This window comes from Anastrepha ludens, chromosome 2 (genome assembly GCF_028408465.1).
Source record: "Anastrepha ludens isolate Willacy chromosome 2, idAnaLude1.1, whole genome shotgun sequence".
In the NCBI taxonomy this organism is placed as follows: domain Eukaryota; kingdom Metazoa; phylum Arthropoda; class Insecta; order Diptera; family Tephritidae; genus Anastrepha; species Anastrepha ludens.
In genome coordinates, this window is record NC_071498.1 from 110,263,336 (window position 1) to 110,282,271 (window position 18,936).

At 37.1% G+C, this 18,936-nt stretch overlaps 1 protein-coding gene across 1 annotated transcript in view; it reads left to right on the forward strand.

Annotated features, from left to right (window-relative positions):
- Nucleotides 1–16,800, forward strand: part of LOC128855084 (neuroendocrine convertase 2) — a 129,090-nt gene extending 112,290 nt beyond the window's left edge. Inside the window, exons 7-12 of the mRNA XM_054089697.1 lie at nt 271–446; nt 769–1,082; nt 4,172–4,405; nt 10,286–10,450; nt 10,551–10,668; nt 10,760–16,800. Coding sequence (XP_053945672.1) covers nt 271–446; nt 769–1,082; nt 4,172–4,405; nt 10,286–10,450; nt 10,551–10,668; nt 10,760–10,921 — 1,169 coding nt within the window. The 3' untranslated portion in view covers nt 10,922–16,800. The remainder of the gene's footprint in view (nt 1–270; nt 447–768; nt 1,083–4,171; nt 4,406–10,285; nt 10,451–10,550; nt 10,669–10,759) is intronic.
- The last annotated feature ends 2,136 nt before the right edge of the window (nt 16,801–18,936 follow it).

The following is an 18,936-nucleotide window of genomic DNA, read 5'->3' on the forward strand; positions in this document are numbered from 1 at the left end:
TAATGAATATGTTTTTCTGTACCCATTGAATACCCGTCCAAATTGGTTTGCAAAAAACGAAAAAAAAACACAAAAAAATTCTGTCCTCATATTTAAAAGTCCAATTTACTTTGGTAAAGCACCTTCTACTTGTGTGCATTAATTGCATTATACAAACAAGATTACATATGTACGTACATACATAAGTAAAAGCATGCATGTTTTGCGTACATAAAACCATATGTTACGACGCACACCCTTGACTTCACTTTCCCTTTTTTCCATACATAGGCATACGCATGTTGGATCAGCCGTACATGACCGACTTAATCGAGGCCAATTCGATGGGTCATGAACCGCATAAAATACACATCTACAGCGCATCCTGGGGGCCCACCGATGATGGCAAAACAGTTGACGGACCACGTAATGCCACTATGCGTGCCATAGTGCAGGGCGTAAATGAGGTAAGCAAAAACAGTGAACGAGAGTGAGTGTAGGCGTAGATACGCGCAGATACGCTAGAAAATCAATCTCTACACTTCCAATTCCACATACATACATAGGGGAATGCCGAGGGGCATATACATACATACATGCCCACCAAGTAGCTGGCAACTACTTGTTACACTTGTTTTCACAGTCCTAAATGCAAATGGATACATATGCACTTCTGTACAGACGTACATACACACATACATATGTATGCATTCATATGAAAGTGGTCATTGCTCATATGGCATCCAGAGCTAACTTCATTACCATCTAATATCGTTTGTTTTCTCGCAGGGCCGCAATGGTTTGGGAAATATTTACGTGTGGGCATCAGGAGATGGCGGAGAGGAGGATGATTGCAATTGTGATGGTTATGCAGCCTCAATGTGGACAATTTCCATTAACAGTGCCATTAACGATGGACAAAATGCACACTACGATGAGAGTTGTAGTTCAACGCTGGCCAGCACATTTAGTAATGGTGCCAAGGATCCTAACACTGGAGTGGCTACCACTGATTTGTATGGCAAATGTACGACTACACATTCTGGAACGAGTGCAGCGGCGCCAGAGGCCGCCGGAGTTTTTGCTCTGGCGCTCGAGGCAAAGTAAGTATTTCCACCGCCATATGTTTATATGGGCATACGAATGTATTATATGCTACATATTTTAATACTATATTTAGATATTTACTAGTGCTAGAGTAGGTTTGAAAAGTTGCTGACCATCATTAATTAAATAAATTTTTCATTAACTTTACATTTGGCTTACATTGATTTGTTACAGACCAAAACAGCACATAAAAAAAATACCAAAGTTGAAATTTGAAAAAGACGAGCCAAGAAGCACCAAGAGAATGAGAACTTATAAAACACTCAGGCTAAAAAGCCCATTGTATTCGAAGCTCTATTCAAGGAGGAATGGAGAGAAGCGACAGAGAGAAAGAGATAGGTTAGAATAAAGACAGAGACAAAGATAGCTAGTCCTTTGAGAATTTTCCACATTCTGTGGCAAATCTGAAAATTTTCTCCAGTTTGAGAGATTGAATTTTACTTATTCTCATAACATCGGAACCCAAAATTCATAGCCTTGTTTTAGCAAAGGCTAGACAATCACAGAGAAAATGTTGAATACAGGCAAATCGGACCAATGATTCCACTGGTGGGCATATGCTGACCCCATGGGATGTGTCCTGTAATAATACCATCAATCGAAGGTCTTTTTTACCAAGTTTTAGAAGAAAGTTCGATAGTTTTCTGTTCGGACTTGTCACAAAATATTTTGCAGTTTTGCACCGCTCTAGACTGTAAAATCGCTCTTTATGTAAATTGCATGCATAATCAATGATTCGATTCATAATTCCTGTTGATTCCGATTATTCGTTCTGGTCAATTCGCCAATTCATCGGCAATTTCATTTCCTTGAACACCGCGGTGTCCTGGAATCTACAAGATTATTCCGTCTTGCAACAAAATTAAGCTTCTTCTTACATTCTTGAACAATTTTTGAGGTTTGCTTTGTGCTCTCCAGGTGCTTCAGTACAGCTTGATTGTCTCGAAAAACACCAATTTGATTCCCGTTCCATCTCTTCTCAATTATTCATTATGATACTTTCCCACTCCCATAACGTAATGCTAGTTATCACAATCGTTTATTTACCATCCGTCTCCAGAACCTATTTTATTTTTGAACCTATCGTTAAAGAAAATATTCGTAAAATTTCTTCGAATGCGCTTTGGATTGCTTCATTGCTCAGATTGGCATTCAATTTCCTACCAAATGAAACTATTGTCATAAGATCATCCTTGGGTGCCAAAAACAGTGGATACTGTTCAGAGATCATCTTAATGGTTTCTCCTCGGGTTCTCTCTTTCTGGCAGAACCATATTTATGGAGTCTACATATTGCGCAGAGTTTAGGGCATCGTCGAAGTTTGTACTTACAACACCCGTAATGCATAAACATATACTTCTCTGCAGTCTGTTTACCATAGTTGCTGATCTGTGGACTTAAGCATGGTACATCGCCATATAACACTTAAGAAAGTACTTTATTTTTCAACATAACGAACACCCACAATTGATTCACTGACTACAGAGAAGGCGTATCTTGAAAGTGTCCCGATTAGTTCATCCATACTGCTCTAGATTTTTCCTGAAGTCGCGAAAGCAAGAAACCCAGATTAGGCTCATATGTTAGGAATTGGTTTCGTTCTCTTGCACTCATTTTAAGTCCGCCATCAATGACAAAGCTGAGGGCTTCAGTCGCTGCCTGACTGCTTACAAAGAAAGCTAGCTTTTAAGGAAGGGGGTCGACCATGCTTCCCAACTTCGCCTCCACATCAATTGCATAGATCTCGGCTTGAAAAATACTGCGGTAATCCAGAAACCTTCTTTCAACGAGAGTTGTTCTGAAAAGTCGCCTGGTGCTGTTCTAAAGCCCATTTTCGAACCGTCTACAAATATTAGAATCTCAATATTCATTTCTGTCGTGGCAGTGAATTTTGTAACCAAATAATAATAATTTAGTATCTGTAGTGTGCCCAATGGCCGACACTTCGACCTAATCTTTTATGTCCTACTGCATGCATTGACCAGTACTATTACAATCAAATTTATTACATTTGTCACCTGGAAGTTAATTGAAACCCAAATCCTTTCAGTAAATATTCCGCCTTGTGGACAAATCTCATTATATATCTGCAACGGGAGTATTCGTGATTGCATTCGGATCCATTTGATCTCGATGACAGATCTGTGGTCTTGCCTATGCTAAGGCAATACAGTTGCCAAGATAGGCTCTGTGGTTTCATCATCCTCTAGACAGAGTCTACACTCTGCCTCATTTCCCATGTAAATTTTTGAGAAATGGTAATTTAAGTAATAGTGACCTGTTAGAAAACCACCTTTCTTATATCTGCTTTGGGCATGTTTTGCAGTTCTCTATTGTAAGCAAAATGCCTTATAAGCCTCTTTTCTTGACGGAGTTCTTGGGTGATTTCCCAATTGGTTCTCTTTGAGGATTCTCTCCACTGTTTACCCTGCCCAGTTAATAGCATAATACGGTTCTGACCTTATCGAGTTTATGAGCAATATCATTACCTTTTATTCCAGGGTGGTGCGGAACTCAGCAGAGTACAATTCTATTTATTGCACTAAGTTGGTTTAGACTGATAAATGTAAAATATTTCTACCAAGAAGAAGCTTCCCAGAAAAAACATCTGCCATTCGAAGTCGGCTTAAAACGTAGGTAGGAAGAGGAGCTCTACCAAATATCCCATCTATTTGTCTACAACACGCAATATGAGTTGCGAAACAGTGCTGGAAGTCTTTTGTCAGCTTCTTTAGGAAGAGTTTCACCTTCTGTTTCATAGCATCCATCGACTTAATTCTTTTTCATAGCCTTTTAATGTAGATTTCATCTTAAGAAATAGATGATGGCCGTTTGGTGCAAAGTCCAGTGAATAAGAAGGATGGTCTAAAAATAAAAATGATGGAAATCTTTATTTTAGAAATGTTTATATTGCACCTGTCTAGTCCCCAAGTGTCAAATATGATTGACGTACGGTGCCATTTGAAATAATTATAAATCTTCCGGTAGGGTGATTAATTTTGTGCCACCTTATATTAAGTTCAAATTACTTCTTATAAGAAATGTTAAATTTTATGTCAAATATTTGTTTTTTTTAATTTTGCAGCCCATCCCTCACTTGGCGCGACATTCAGCACTTAACTGTGTTAACTTCAAAGCGTAATTCACTGTTCGATGCTAAGAATAGATTCCACTGGACTATGAACGGTGTGGGCTTGGAATTCAATCACTTATTTGGCTTTGGTGTTTTGGATGCTGGTGCTATGGTGACACTGGCAAAACAATGGCGTTCAGTCCCAGCGCGTTACCATTGCGAGGCTGGCGAAATAATGGACCCACAGTAAGTAAAAATGTACATAAAACTAAAACTGGATAAAAAATCGTTTATGCTACGAAAAAAGTAAATGTAAAGTGAGTGAAGTAACGTGTGTTAAGGAGTGACGGCAGATTTATTGAGTCAAAGTAAATATGTCAAAAACTTGTTTACGTTAATATATACACATAAATGAACATTACAACAATGAGACCCAAAAATTATAATAATAATTGTTTATATTTTTTTATACTGTATTTCATAATTTTTTTTTTTGTTTCTATACTGTAGCTGCCTTCAAAGTGGCCTGCCCAGTATCCTTTAGCAAGAAAGACTTTCCTCCCTGGTGGAGCAAAACGCTGACCGACTTGAAAGAGAAGGTTAGGAGAGTCTTCAACAAATGTTATCTAATAAGGAACTTTCAAGATTACCGGGAAATTTTGAATGTTTATAAGAAAGCCATTAGAGATGCGAAGCGCAACTCTTGGAAAGAGTACTGCGAATCCATCGAATCCGTAAAAGACTCGGCCAGACTCAGCAGGATCCTATCCAAGGACTACTCCTGTAAAACTCTTGTCAAAAGAGAGAACGGGGAGTGGGCTGAATCTGCAGGCGAATCCTTAAAAATCCTTATTGATGCCCATTTCCCGGAAAACTCTATTGATCCGGTCTGTAACGAAGACCCGAACCGGCAGGAGGGGTTACCTGTGATGTCCCTGACACCGGTCCTGTCCGTCAACAGGATAAACTGGGCAATCGAGAGTTTTTCCCCTTTCAAATCTCCAGGCATCGATGGTATCATGCCAGTAATGCTTCAGAAGACTAAGACCGTGGTGGTTCCCGTTCTTCAAAAGATCTTCTCGGCGTGTATCTCGCTGAACCACGTTCCTGCTAGCTGGAAGAAAACCAAAGTGGTCTTCATTCCTAAGGCAGGAAGGAGGGGCCACGTCCTGGCCAAGGACTTTAGACCTATAAGTCTTACCTCCTTTATTCTCAAGGTGCTTGAAAGAGTGATCGACTGTCACATCCGAGAGCACTGTGAAACCAGACTTTCTCCAGCCCAACACGCCTACCGAAAAGGGAAATCTACCGAGTCAGCCTTACATGAGGTAGTAGGGACTGTAGAGAAATCTCTGGAGGGGAAACAATTCACTTTGGCGGCCTTTATAGACATAGAGGGCGCCTTTAATAACATTACGGCGGAGTCAATTGTCACGACTCTAAACAGGCTAGGGGTAGAAACACCTATCTACCGCTGGATCTCGTCCCTACTTGGTGGTAGGGAAATAAATGCGGTGGCAGGAGGGGCTAGAATCACCAGATTTGTACATAGGGGCACACCGCAGGGCGGCGTCCTCTCGCCCCTCCTTTGGCTAGTAGCTGTAGATGAAGCCTTAACTCGTTTAAACAGGGGGGGGGAAAGGTGGTAGCATATGCCGATGACTTGGTCCTGATGGTCTCAGGTCCCTTCCCATCAGTAATGGCTGAAATTTTGGAAGGTGCACTGGCTACACTCAGCAGGTGGGCCGCCAGTAGCGGTCTCAGAGTCAACTCTGACAAAACGAAGTTGATGCTATTCACCAGAAAATACAAGCCTCCGCCGTTTAAGCTTCCTAGACTTAACAACCAGTGTCTTACACTTTCATCGGAAGTCAAGTATCTTGGTGTAATACTTGACCCCAAGCTCCACTGGAAGCTGCACATAGAAAATCGAGTTAAGAAGGCTAATATAGCCTTCTACGCCTGTAAATCTATGTTCGGCAAAAAATGGGGCCTCAAGCCACGTGTCGTACTTTGGATGTACAACTTAGTGGTTCTGCCAATTTTGACATATGGTTGCCTAGTTTGGTGGGTAGCTCTTCAGAAGGGCTACAACTCCACTAAACTAGAGAGAGTGCAGAGAACTGCATGTGTGGGCATTACTGGTGCTTGTAGAACATGTTCCACCGCTGCGCTCAACGTTATACTCCACTTAATTCCTGTGGATCTGCAGGTTAAATCCATTGCTGCTCAGAGTGCTATCAGACTGAAGGAGTTTGGCCTTTGGAGACAACTCCCTGTTGGGCATAGCAGCATCTTGAAGCAGATCTCCCCTTCCTTCTCTGATATTCGCACCGACCTCTCCATCCGCAAACTGTGCTTTGAGAGTTGTGCTAGGGCTATCTTTCCGAGCAGGCAAGATTGGAAAGAGGGGAGAGTTGTTGCGGATATAGAGGCCTCTGTTTTCACTGACGGATCCAAAATGGAGTCTGGAGTGGGAGCGGGGGTCTACTCCAAATCAGCCAACATCTCGGTCTCCTATAAACTGCCGGAGACAAGCAGCGTCTTTCAAGCAGAGGTCTTCGCGATCCTGCAGGCATGCAAAATGCTTCGGGATCGCTGTTGGGAGGGAGACATAAATATTTTTTCCGATAGCCAAGCTGCAATCAAGACACTGTCGTCGCCGCATTGCAGCTCTCTTCTCGTGAACTCCTGTAAGGAGGAACTTAAACGCCTTGAACGGACAGGAAACATCTCCCTCATCTGGGTTCCTGGGCAGGAAGGGGGCGGCAGAACCGAGTCCAGCTGCCCTCTTCTCAGACATCGGTATCCCCTTGGCCGTCGTTAAAGGGAAACTACACAACTTCTTTCTATGAAAAGCGCAAGACAGATGGAGGTCTGTCTCATCGTGTGCCATTTCAAAAGCACTATGGCCTCAATACGATATAAACAGAACGCTTAAGGTGATGGGAACCCCCCGCCATTCAATTTCCAAACTCATCGCGGTGATCACTGGCCACTGGGTGATCGGCACTCACGCGGAGAAGCTTGGAATTCCGTACAACCCCCATTGCAGAAGCTGTGGGGATCCTGCAGAGAAAGAGACTGTGGAACACTTTCTCTGCAGATGTCCGGCTTTGGCGGCTAGGCGCTTGAGATTCCTCAGCGTCCCCTTTGGGGATGACTTGATGAAATTCTCCAGCCTAGATCCCTTTTCTCTCCTCCGCTACATCAACAGCACTGGATGGCTGTAGACGGTCTTATCTCCTCCCTTAATCCTTTCACAGATAGTGGTCCACTCTATGGTATCAAAACGGCACGTAAGTGCTACTTGTAGCGTATCTGGGGTACTCTTGCCATCTTACCAACCTACCTACCTACCATACTGTAGCTGTCTGGTTCACAAGTGTCAAATTTGACTGACTTATGACTACGGCCGCCATAGCCGAATGAGTTGGTGCGTGACTACCATTCGGAATTCACAGAGAGAACGTGAGAACGAATCTCGGTGAAACACCAAAATAGCGGTCGCTCCTCGGCAGGCAATGGCAATCCTTCGAGTATATTTCTGCCATGAAAAAGGTCCTCATAAAAATATCTGTTGTTCGGAGTCGACTTGAAACTGCAGGTCCCTCAATTTGTAAAACAACATCAAGACGCACACCACAAATACGGGGAGGAGCTCGGCCAAATACCCAAAAAGGGTGTACGTGCCAATTATATATGTATATATGACACCATTTGTAAAAATTATAAATCTTCCGACAGGGTGATTAATTTCGCCACCTTGGATTTTGTCGGGGAACTCTGTGCATGCAAGGACATAAACTCAATACCTATAAGTCGAAGTGGAAACCTTCAATTAATCTTTGAAATTAAAATCAATAGAAACACTTCAGCTTTTAATGTGCTATACTGTAAAAAAACGTTTTGAAAATTATTTCAATCAAAAATCTATACTCGCACACAGATTCCATTGAATATTTCATATATTTAGGTAAGACCCTGTGAGTAAGGAATTTGAGCCATAATTTGCATTAAAGGAAATTTACAAATCCTACGCATTTTGCAAATACTAAAACTATTTTCAACTATTTAACACTAAACCTACCGGTATTTTATGTATTCCTATTCCTACCAATGTGGGTCAAATGACCCGTCTTTAAAATATTATATATATTATTAAGATCACATATATTTCTCGGTAAAACAATTAGCAAGAGAAGAGTAAATCTTGAAAAATACATTCGATGTATTTTTTAATAAAAGTCGTGAAGGCAAACGACGATTTAATAATGTTATTTCTAAGAACTTCTGATAAAAAGTTTAAAATGGGTAATTTGACCCGTCCTTGGTAGGTTTAGTGTTAAATGGCAATTGACTTAGAATTGTTTTTTTTTTTCTCCCTTGACATTATGAACAGGGCAATAACCAGGCATCATTGAAAAGGTGATCATAAATATTTATAAATTTTGAGGTAAAATAAAAATATTTTTTCTCAAAAAGTCTCATATTATCAAATTTCGTTTGATTAACTGCTTCAAAATTATGGGTCGCAATTATGACTTGTGAGAGCGTACACTTCTTGTTGTAGATTGGTTGGAGTGGATTAGATCAATACCGACACACAGCTGTGAACATGAAAATAGCAGTACCCTTAAAAGATTAGTTTGAAGTCACTTATTTTTTCTCTATGAATCGTAAAAAAGAAAATTTCAATACCAAATATCTTCGAAGGGTAAAGGGATTTCAGATGTGTAGAGTTTATCTGAATAAATCTATCAAATGTGTAGTTAACGGTTCTTTATGCACGTCATTACGTCTTTAAGTGCAGCATTGAAATGACAATGCCTCCAGTTTTTAAGGCTGTACAAAGAATTCTAATAAAATGTTGGTCAGAATTAGACAAAAATACGTTTTTTTATTTATTTATGTATTTTTTTTTTTAATTTGGTTATTGTCATGCGCATATTTCTTATGTTTTGACTACATTGCATCACAAAACAACGAAAGCAGATTCTGAAGTTGAGAGCCGATGGAAGATCTTACACAGAAATATTTACATAATTATCTTTCATGTTCAGCAAAAATGATTTCAAATGTAAAACCGAGAAGGAAGAGGAGATAAACGCAAAAACTTCCCTGCCAGACGCAGGGATTCGCAGAATTGTAAGCTACAATAGAAATTAAAAAAGAGGTGAACTCAAATGTTTCTGATATGACTTTACGTAGAAGACTACGGCAAGCTGGATAAGCAACACGAATTTGCAAGAAAGCATGCTAGCTGTACAGCTAACATGTGGCGTAATATTTTATAGACACACGACAATATGTTAGACATCCACATGGCACCGAAAATCAGCCACAATACACTCTAAAAACATGGAGCTCAAAAATATGGGTATGTTTCTCATATTATGGTGCAGGCCTCTACATGAAATTAATGGCATAATGGACACCATTATTTATGTAGAAATAATGTAGAATATTAAGTGCCGTATTGCAGAGAGGAAATACCAGTAAATGGGTCTACCAGCATGATATTGATGCTAAACATACGAGTCGGAAGCTCAGCCACCCGACCTCAATTCTATAAAAAAATTGTGGGGGGACTTGAAAGGAGCTGTACACAATACCAGACCGAGTAATAATCAATAATTTTGAGAAATTGTTAAAAATGCTTGGCTCCGGAGCAGCGATGTGAACTCTTGAAATGTTGTCGTAATAAAAAAATTGAGAAATTCAACTTAATATTAGTTTCATCTTTGTATCTGCAAACCGTGTCAATGCAATTTTATTTTAATTTTTTTATAAACTTGGTCAGAAGGCATTATTTATAAGACCACTGCTATTTTAATTTTAACCTTCAATTTCTATCTTTTGTAAGAGAAAGTTTTGTTTTTCTTTATAGAATTTATTTAAATACGCGTTCAGTTAAAGAATGGAATATTTCAAAATAATAATAAAAACTTTCTTATCTTAGCATTGGAACTGGTTGGGGTTGAATAAATTGTTAGGCGATCTAAACTAAGACGTTCTAAAATTATTACCATTATTTTTTCCTTTAACTCCTATTGGAGCTGAGAGCGTCATTCTTCTTCTCCTTCTTCTCGAATTGAACATATGTTTTTATAACTTCTTTTCCAGCCCAATTTATACTGGCCGCTCAATGTTTTTGGAAATAAAAACGGACTCTTGCAAAGGAACTGATACCGAGGTTAATTATTTGGAGCACGTACAGGCAGTGATCTCAGCGAATTCCACAAGACGAGGCGACCTAGAATTGTTCCTTACTTCGCCAATGGGTACCAGGTAAGATGGTAAAACTTCTCGCTCTTGAAGCAATATGTCCAGTGTTTTTTGTATTTATTTTTTTGTTTTTATTTTTATTAACAATTTAATGAACTTTCAGATCAATGATATTATCACGACGTGCCAACGATGATGATCATCGTGACGGTTTTACAAAATGGCCTTTTATGACTACACATTCATGGGGCGAATATCCGCACGGCACATGGAAATTGGAGGTATTTAAGGAACAAACTATAATATGATTTCTTTTTTTTCAATTTTCTTCAAATAATCATTCTGCATTTGTATAAAAAATTCTTCTTGAAGGCACGGTTCAACTCACCACAACCCCGTTCAGGCTGGCTCACCGAATGGTCGCTGGTATTGCATGGTACCAAAGAAGCACCCTATCGTACACTCTCACCCGCCTCACCGCACTCCAAGCTGGCTATAGTGAAAAAGGCGCATGAGGACAGAAAAATGCAGTAGACGACAAGTCAGCCACCCACAAAAATCAACTCCATTGCTGTGGCGAAATACATTGAACACACACACACATATATATAAAGAAGGCGGAGAGGCACAAATCAATAGAACAAATAAAATATAAATAAATGTGTGGATGCCAACGGGTCAACGTTAAAGCAGGTGGCTATGCCGCAAATCAGAGTTTCAATAGAAAACAAATACCGTTTTCAATAGACAAAAAACTTCAAAGCAAACACAAAAAATAATACAAATCCAAGAACATCACGTATGCGGCTGAAAAGAAATTAATTCAATTTTTTTATGCATTAAATTGTACAAAAAAGTACAAAGAAATGTGTGTGGAAAAAGGCTTAAGGCCTAGTTAGTCTTGACTTAATTTAATATAGGAAATAGACAATTAATTTGAGAAAATTAATTTTTTTTTGTTATTTTTGTTTCATGTTTTCTTTTCCAGATGTTTGATATTTTTTCCGCCTATAATGGCATATCCAGAGCGAATCTACTAAAGGTGGTAGGCCAGCTGATTTTTTTTTTCGTCGTGCACAAAATTGAATAGCGAAACATATTGCTTACGTTGAAATTTGTAATTGTTTTGTAATGAATTTAAATCCAAAAGTTATTATGAACATTTTCAAATAATTTCAAGCCGACAAATAAATAAACTTTGTTCTATTTCACCTTCACCAATGAGCAAATTCTTTGTTTTCTATTTTGACATGGCATTCTACGCTACAAAATGTTGTTGTTTGCCTAGTGCACCCCCTTTAATGAACTCGCCTCAAATATATTCGTTTGAATAACTGGTATTTAAAACATTTGAAACGATAAAATCACGATGAGAAAGCTGTCGCAGACATAAACTTCCAAATACGCAAAGGTTTAACGTTATGCGTTTTTTTCATATTCGTTTCGATGTTAAATATGGAGACGAAAAGCAAAGAGGTATACATTATTTTATTTTTTAGCTAAAATTTAACTCAACTTAACTGTAAATCTTAGCTTCTAAGTTCTAGCCTCACGTAAATTCAAAACGTTGAGAGAGGGGCTTACCATATCTTCGTTTTAAAAATTCCTAAAAATAAATGTTTGCAAAAATTCATTTTTGAAAAGTATTTATTTGATGTAGCTTTGGATATGGAAGAGGAGCTGCGCAGTTAAATGGTTGTTAAGCACTTTTTTATGACAGATATTTTGGCTGATTTTCATAACAGTTAAACTTGAACTTTTATTTTTCTGTACTAAAAGAAAAGTTAATGTATGAGAGAAAATTTAATTATCATTAAAAAAAGTCAGCTTAAGACTTAAAATGTGTAGGAATATAATTCTTATTCCTTATTTTATAGTTATATTTTCGATATAGCAGATTACTTTTATTTTCTGTAGAGTTTTTTCTTTAAAGAAAAACCTGACTGCAGTTATGAGCTCTGCTATATCTACATACAATTTTTTTTTAATTCTGTTTGAGGATTATTAAAACCACACATTGGGTAAGCCTGTTTTTCCTCTCTTAATCTACTTAAACTAAGTGTAGTATTTACTTAAATTAATTTAAAAAAATCGCAATAATTGTAGCGTGTGGAGTGTCAATATTTTGATTTTTTGTCTTCTATAACATCTGCTTAATAGCTCGGTTCTTATACCACATTCAGTGCCACATCAAATTAATTAAAAATTTTCAAATCGCAGAGGTCACCGAAGCCGAGAAATACAGAAACACCAATAATAGAAAAAGTTGTTTCTAATAGCGTTCGCTCCTCAGCAGACAATGGCAATCCTCCGAGTGAATTTCTGCCAAGCTTCAAAAGCTCCTCATAAAAATCATCTATCTTTCGTAGGCGGCATAAAACTGTAAGTCCCCCCATTTGTGGAACAACATCAAGATGCACACCACAAATAGGAGGAGGAGCTCAGTTAATCACCCAACAAATGGTTTAAGTGCCAATTATATATTTTATATGTATGTACGTATAAAATCGAAGATATGGCAAGCCCGATTCTCTCAACGCTCTCAAACTACTGCTTCATAAGTTAAGTCCAATTTTAACTAAGCGGTAATGCAACTTTCCTTATATCAGGTTAGGCAAAATATTACGTAAAGTAAATTAAGTCTAGACAAACTGAGCTCTTAGTTATTTAAAATCTAAAAGTTCTTGAGTCTTTTGTGGTAAGTTTGTTTTGACTAACTCTCACTCTTAAATGACTCAACTCTCTTACTAACTTTTAATTCTTAAATAGCAGATTGGCATACAATTTTAGTAAACTAAGCTAAGTGAATTAAGTCTAACCTAACTGAGCAAGCATGATTTCTCCATGCCAATCAATTTCTGATTTTATAATGCTGGTGTGATTCAAATTGACAAGAAAAATAATTCGTTTTCTTGGTCGCTTATCGCATGTTTGCGGTATTCAAATATTTTTTCTTTATCAATTGTATAACAAATTATCCATTAACGCAGAATTTCCACAAAGATAAAGTTATTAGTTCATTGTTTGTATACATACAGAATTATAGCGATTTTAGACAGCAAGGGTTAAACTTTTTTACTTTGAAAAAAATGTATACAAACGCACTTGTATAACTACCGATCCATCTTTTTTATTAAACAAACATTTTTAAATCCAGTTTGATGATGATTACTAAAATGAACACTTACAACGCACATGAATCTTGAAAATAGTCCACATGTATGTATATAAAAAGGAATAATTATTCCATTGCGATTTGTTCTTGCTGCTGCCTTAGTTATAATGCAAACTCATTTCAGAAATTGATCTTTAAATTAATTCATGCAAATATTATATTTTTACATTTTTATTCGCTTTTGTGTAACTTTAGTTCTTAAAAAATCAACTTCCAACGCGCAGAGCTTCAAATCATACAGTGGTGGACAAAAGTTTTCGGCTTTACTATTAGACAAATATTCAAAGAAGAAAACTAGATTTGCAATGAAAAAATAAATAAATATTTAAGAAAATGTATTAAATATTTTAAGAAATCAATTTCGAATTAATTTAACAAGTTGCGGCAGTGCAGATGTATGGGGAAATGAAAAACATGATGAATTCAATTTAAAATGACATAACTGCTAAAGAGGCATTTGACTGATGCCGATAATTTCAAAAATGCACCAAAAAGCACGATCAATAAGCAAAGATTTGCTTGGAAGAATAGTTGGCTCTCAGTGGATTTTTAGAGAATTAGCTGTTAAGCTGACGTAATTCTGGATTTTTGTTAAAATATTTTTGTTTCCAAAAAACTGTTTTTTTTTTATATATTCTTTATTACATTTATACATTTCATTTTTTTTAACATTTTCGCAATTTCGACACTCTGAGCTTAGTTCACTCACACACACAACTATAAGTTTTCATACAAAACCATCTGCCATTCGAAGGCGCACGAAAACCAGCATTCTTGATGTAAAAGACATACCGTCCGCCAGCCGCTGTATCCTATGAACTATCAACAGACAGCGACCGGTATTCATCACTTATTAACACATCCATAAACTCTCAGTCCTTGGATGCCGTAATTGGAGACCAGCCACCACGCATAGACTATGACAGCGTAGGTAGGTTGATTAAAATGGCAGTCGGTCTTTCAACCAACTCAATCAAACCGTTGCCGATCCATTGAGATACCACAGTAGCAGTTTACCTGCTATTCCTTGTTAAACAATTGTATTTTAAGTGCTAACCCGTCGATCTGGCTGACGCTTACAACGTGGTCAGTATCACCCAAGAACGATGATCCAAAGTATCTAAACCTAGTGACTTGACATGCAAGGCCATCTTGTGTCGGTTGAAGTGAAAATGCTACTTGTGCCACGCAATTTGTAGGTTGAGAGGGGTACACCTACAATCTCCATGTCTAGAGCGAGGTGAGTGGCAGTGCGCTCCCTTGCTTATTCGCTCCCATATCAAGAGGATGCGGTAATATTCCGCCCTCTCGTTAAGAGATGCCCGGCATTTGCGAGCAATAATAGAATTGGTAATCCCACCACGAGATTTAATCGCCGTTTGGCTATCGGAGTAAATATAGATTTCTCTAAAGTTAGTCACATTTTTGCCTAACGAGACTTACTTTATTAATGACTAGAATTTCAGTCTGAAATACGCTATACTGATTAGGAATCGAGCCCAAATGCTTACTTTTGTTTTCTCACAGTAAACGCTAAAGCCAACTTTATCGAACGGCTTTGAGCCATCAGTCAAGAATCATAGGTAGTTTTTCTTACCAGGTGTATTGTTAATCCATTCACATCTATCTGGAATTCTATATGTAGTGCAAAATAACCTATTAAAATAGGGTTCATCCAAACAATAGTCAAAAGGATTTGTTGGACCAAGACCGACTGTTATCGCCGGGTGTTCAACACCTTAGTCGCAGCATTGATTAGTTGCGGCTAGCCGAGCAGCAGTGTTACTTGCATTCTGTTTACCAACCAAGTCTAGGGGAGGTAAGAAGCTAAGAGTATTCAGAGCATCAGAGGTTGTGGTTCTAGAGCCCCGCTGAAACGTTGAACTTTTAAAACCTGTTTTTAATTGTAGTTGTGTTGAGAGCCAGCCACCGGACTATAATCCCGTAAAGGAGGACAGGTCTGATAGCGGTCTTATACAACCAGTGAGTGTTCTTCGGAGAAAGACCTCACCTATATCATATGGCCCTTGCGGCCTTAGGGTGCCTGCATTAGTTAGACTGCTGCTAAAATGAGGTAGATACTAAAATTTTGGCATACTGCTATCAATAAGCCACTTATAGGTATATGTAGGTAGTCGTACTTCGCTGCTAAATTTCGCATACTTTCTGCCAGCTAAAAACCGAATTGTTATCATAGATAAATTTAATTGCGCTGAATTGAATTTAAATTATTTCAATAAATGAAATCCATTATTTAGTTCCTTTTTGTATGGGCTTTCATACCATTTTATTATATATTAGTATAACGCATTGCCGAAAACTTTTGCGCACCACTGTATATTTACTTGCTGAGTTTAAGTACGCTATTATTTAGAAATATTAAAAAAAAATAATCTTTTAATCGATTTTTTCAAACACTATTTCACTGAAAGTTCATTCGATCTATGGTACATACATACATATGTACATACACATACATACATATGTATGCATATGAATGTCTACTCTAATATACAGATGTACAAAAGTTAATACAAGTGTAAAGCGTGAACTATGTATGTAATTGCAAACGAGTTGAGCACATAAAAATCATTCAAATCACATTTAAATAATTTCGTCTAAATGAACATTTCTAACCGAAAAAAAATCAAACTTCTAAAAATGAAGAAAATAAATTTCTTAAACAAATGTAAAATAAATATACATACACATACGCAATTAAGTATATACACGCCTATACATACATACATACTTATATATAAACAAAAGAAATAAATTTATTGATAAATGTACTATAACCTGAGCCCTTTTAGGATCTTCTAGCCGTAAATACTTACATATACATATAAATATTTACATACACACAATTGTATACAATTTAAGTTTTAATAGTCGTTTATCCAAAGCTTCCTTTCAACTTAATTTATATACATACGTACTTACATATTATAATAAAGCATACGTACATACATACATACGTGTGTACTTGTATTTGCATTCGTATACATAATTTGTGTAGAAAAAACACTCATTTAGTAACATAATATTGTACTTACAAACATACATACCTACTTTCATACATACCAACTTACGTACATACATACATATGTATATGAAAAAAGAAGAGTGAAGTGTGAGAGGAACAATTTTGTTGAATTTTATGTAGATTTTAGCTATTAGCCTGTTGAAAAAAAAAACGAAAAAAAATAAAAATGATCATCCCTCACAGTGATCACATTGAAGCGTAAATATGTATGTACTTACATATATATTCTCATAAGCAAAATAGTGTTAAAAAATAAAATAATACAAATTTTCAAGCTTGAAACTTTTCGACTAAGTCACAATTTTCTAAAAATAAAAAAGGTCTGTTTGCTTACAAATTTTCATTTTCGAAAAATCCATAATTAATTTACACTTAAAAAGTTTCTTTCGGGGGCCAATAATAACAACAAAAGCGTATTAGTTGGAAATTTATTAATTTAAAAATGTTGTCTAATAATTCTACACTAAAAATAATCTACAAGAAAACAAAAAAAAACAAAGAATGTGAAACAATGAATGTCGAAAAGTATGAAAAGTATGGTGAATAAAGGATGGTGCTAATTGTTAAAGTTGGTGGATGACAAGATATAGATGCATACATACATATGTATATACAAACATACATGCGTATGTATGTGAGTGCACGCATGTGTACAAATAACAAATAACTGTGTACTAATAAATAAAATTACATGCAAATACATATATACATACATACATGCATACATATAAATAATATAAAATTAACAAATAAATGTATAAAGATTGGAGATATGAAATGAAATGGATTGTGGAAAAATAATTGTACAGCTTTATTTAAGGTTATAAAGTGTATTCAAAACCAAACAAAGTTGCATACGTACATAAAATAACATTCGATGCATTAGAATAAATAATATAATATACATACATAGATGCATTCATATACATATATGTATGTGCATACATACATGCATATACATATGTATAATAAAAATGAATATAATCCTTTGATGTTGTAGATACCTACATTAGTTACAAAAAATACAAACATATATTTATTTGCAAGCATACCAATACGTACGTACTAATTATTTCGATTGAGTTTATCCAGCCATACAGCCACACATACATGCACACGCATACATACTTACATCAAGCATATACTAAGTCGAATACTAATAAAAAAGTAGTGCGACACATTGGATCAAAAGCCTACTTGTAGTTTAGTTGAAATTTATGTTTTTGCTTTTCTTCTATTCCAAATATATTTTTATTAGGTTTTGTAAATAAATAAACAATTCTATTAATTATACTCATTCCATTTGGTTTCCACTCTATATGCATCACTGTTGTTATATGAGTATTGGTGCTGGGCGCAACTCTGTATTGTACAGGGCCCGCCATCTATCGTTACGGATTTGAACTAGGTATTATTTGAAGAATGGTAACACTTAGCTGTCATCTGATTTGACAGAAAATTAGTTTTATTCTTCCGCTGAACGAAAATGGTTGTGTATACGCTCAAAGGACCGACCACCCAATGCGTTTTCGCTTCGCTTCATGGGCTTGGGATCGACTTGAAGAAGATGAAGACTTTTACCGAAAAATCATCTTTGCGGATGAAGCTCATTTCCATCTCGGCGGGTATGTTAACAAGCAAAATTGCCGCATTTGGGGCTCAGAAAACCCGCACGCACTCGAAGAAAAGCCGATGCATTCACAACGAGTCACTGTTTGGTGCGGATTTTGGCCGAGAGGCATCATTGGTCCATTTTTCTTCGAAAATGAGCGAGGAGTGGCCGTAACCGTCAATGGAGAGCGTTACCGGGCCATGTTAAACGTATTTTTGTTCCGAGAAATTGAAGAGGAGGATATTGGTGGCATTTGGTTCCAACAAGATGGCGTTACTTCCCAAACAGCGAATGCTACGATCAATCTTTTGCGCACCGTCTTCGAAGATCGTATTATCAGCCGAAATTCTGATACCGTTTGGCCGCCTCGGAGCTGCGATGACGCCGTTGGATTATTATCTTTGGGGTGCCGTCAAAGACCAGTATTATGCCAACAAACCAGCAACAATGCACTGAAGACCGATGTCATAGCTGAGATACAGCCGCATACAATCGAAAATGTGTTGAAAAATTGGACCGATCATATGGGATGGTGCATGGCTAGCCGAGGCAGCCATATGAATGAAGTTGTGTTCCATTATTAACCGGAAGGATTGTACTTCAAAATAAAAAAAAAAACAGTTAGGAAAAATATTGAGTAGTTTCTTTTTTATAGCATTTTTAATTCCGTAAAGTTATATGGCGGACCCTTTACTTGCTCCTTAATGGTGCTTCTT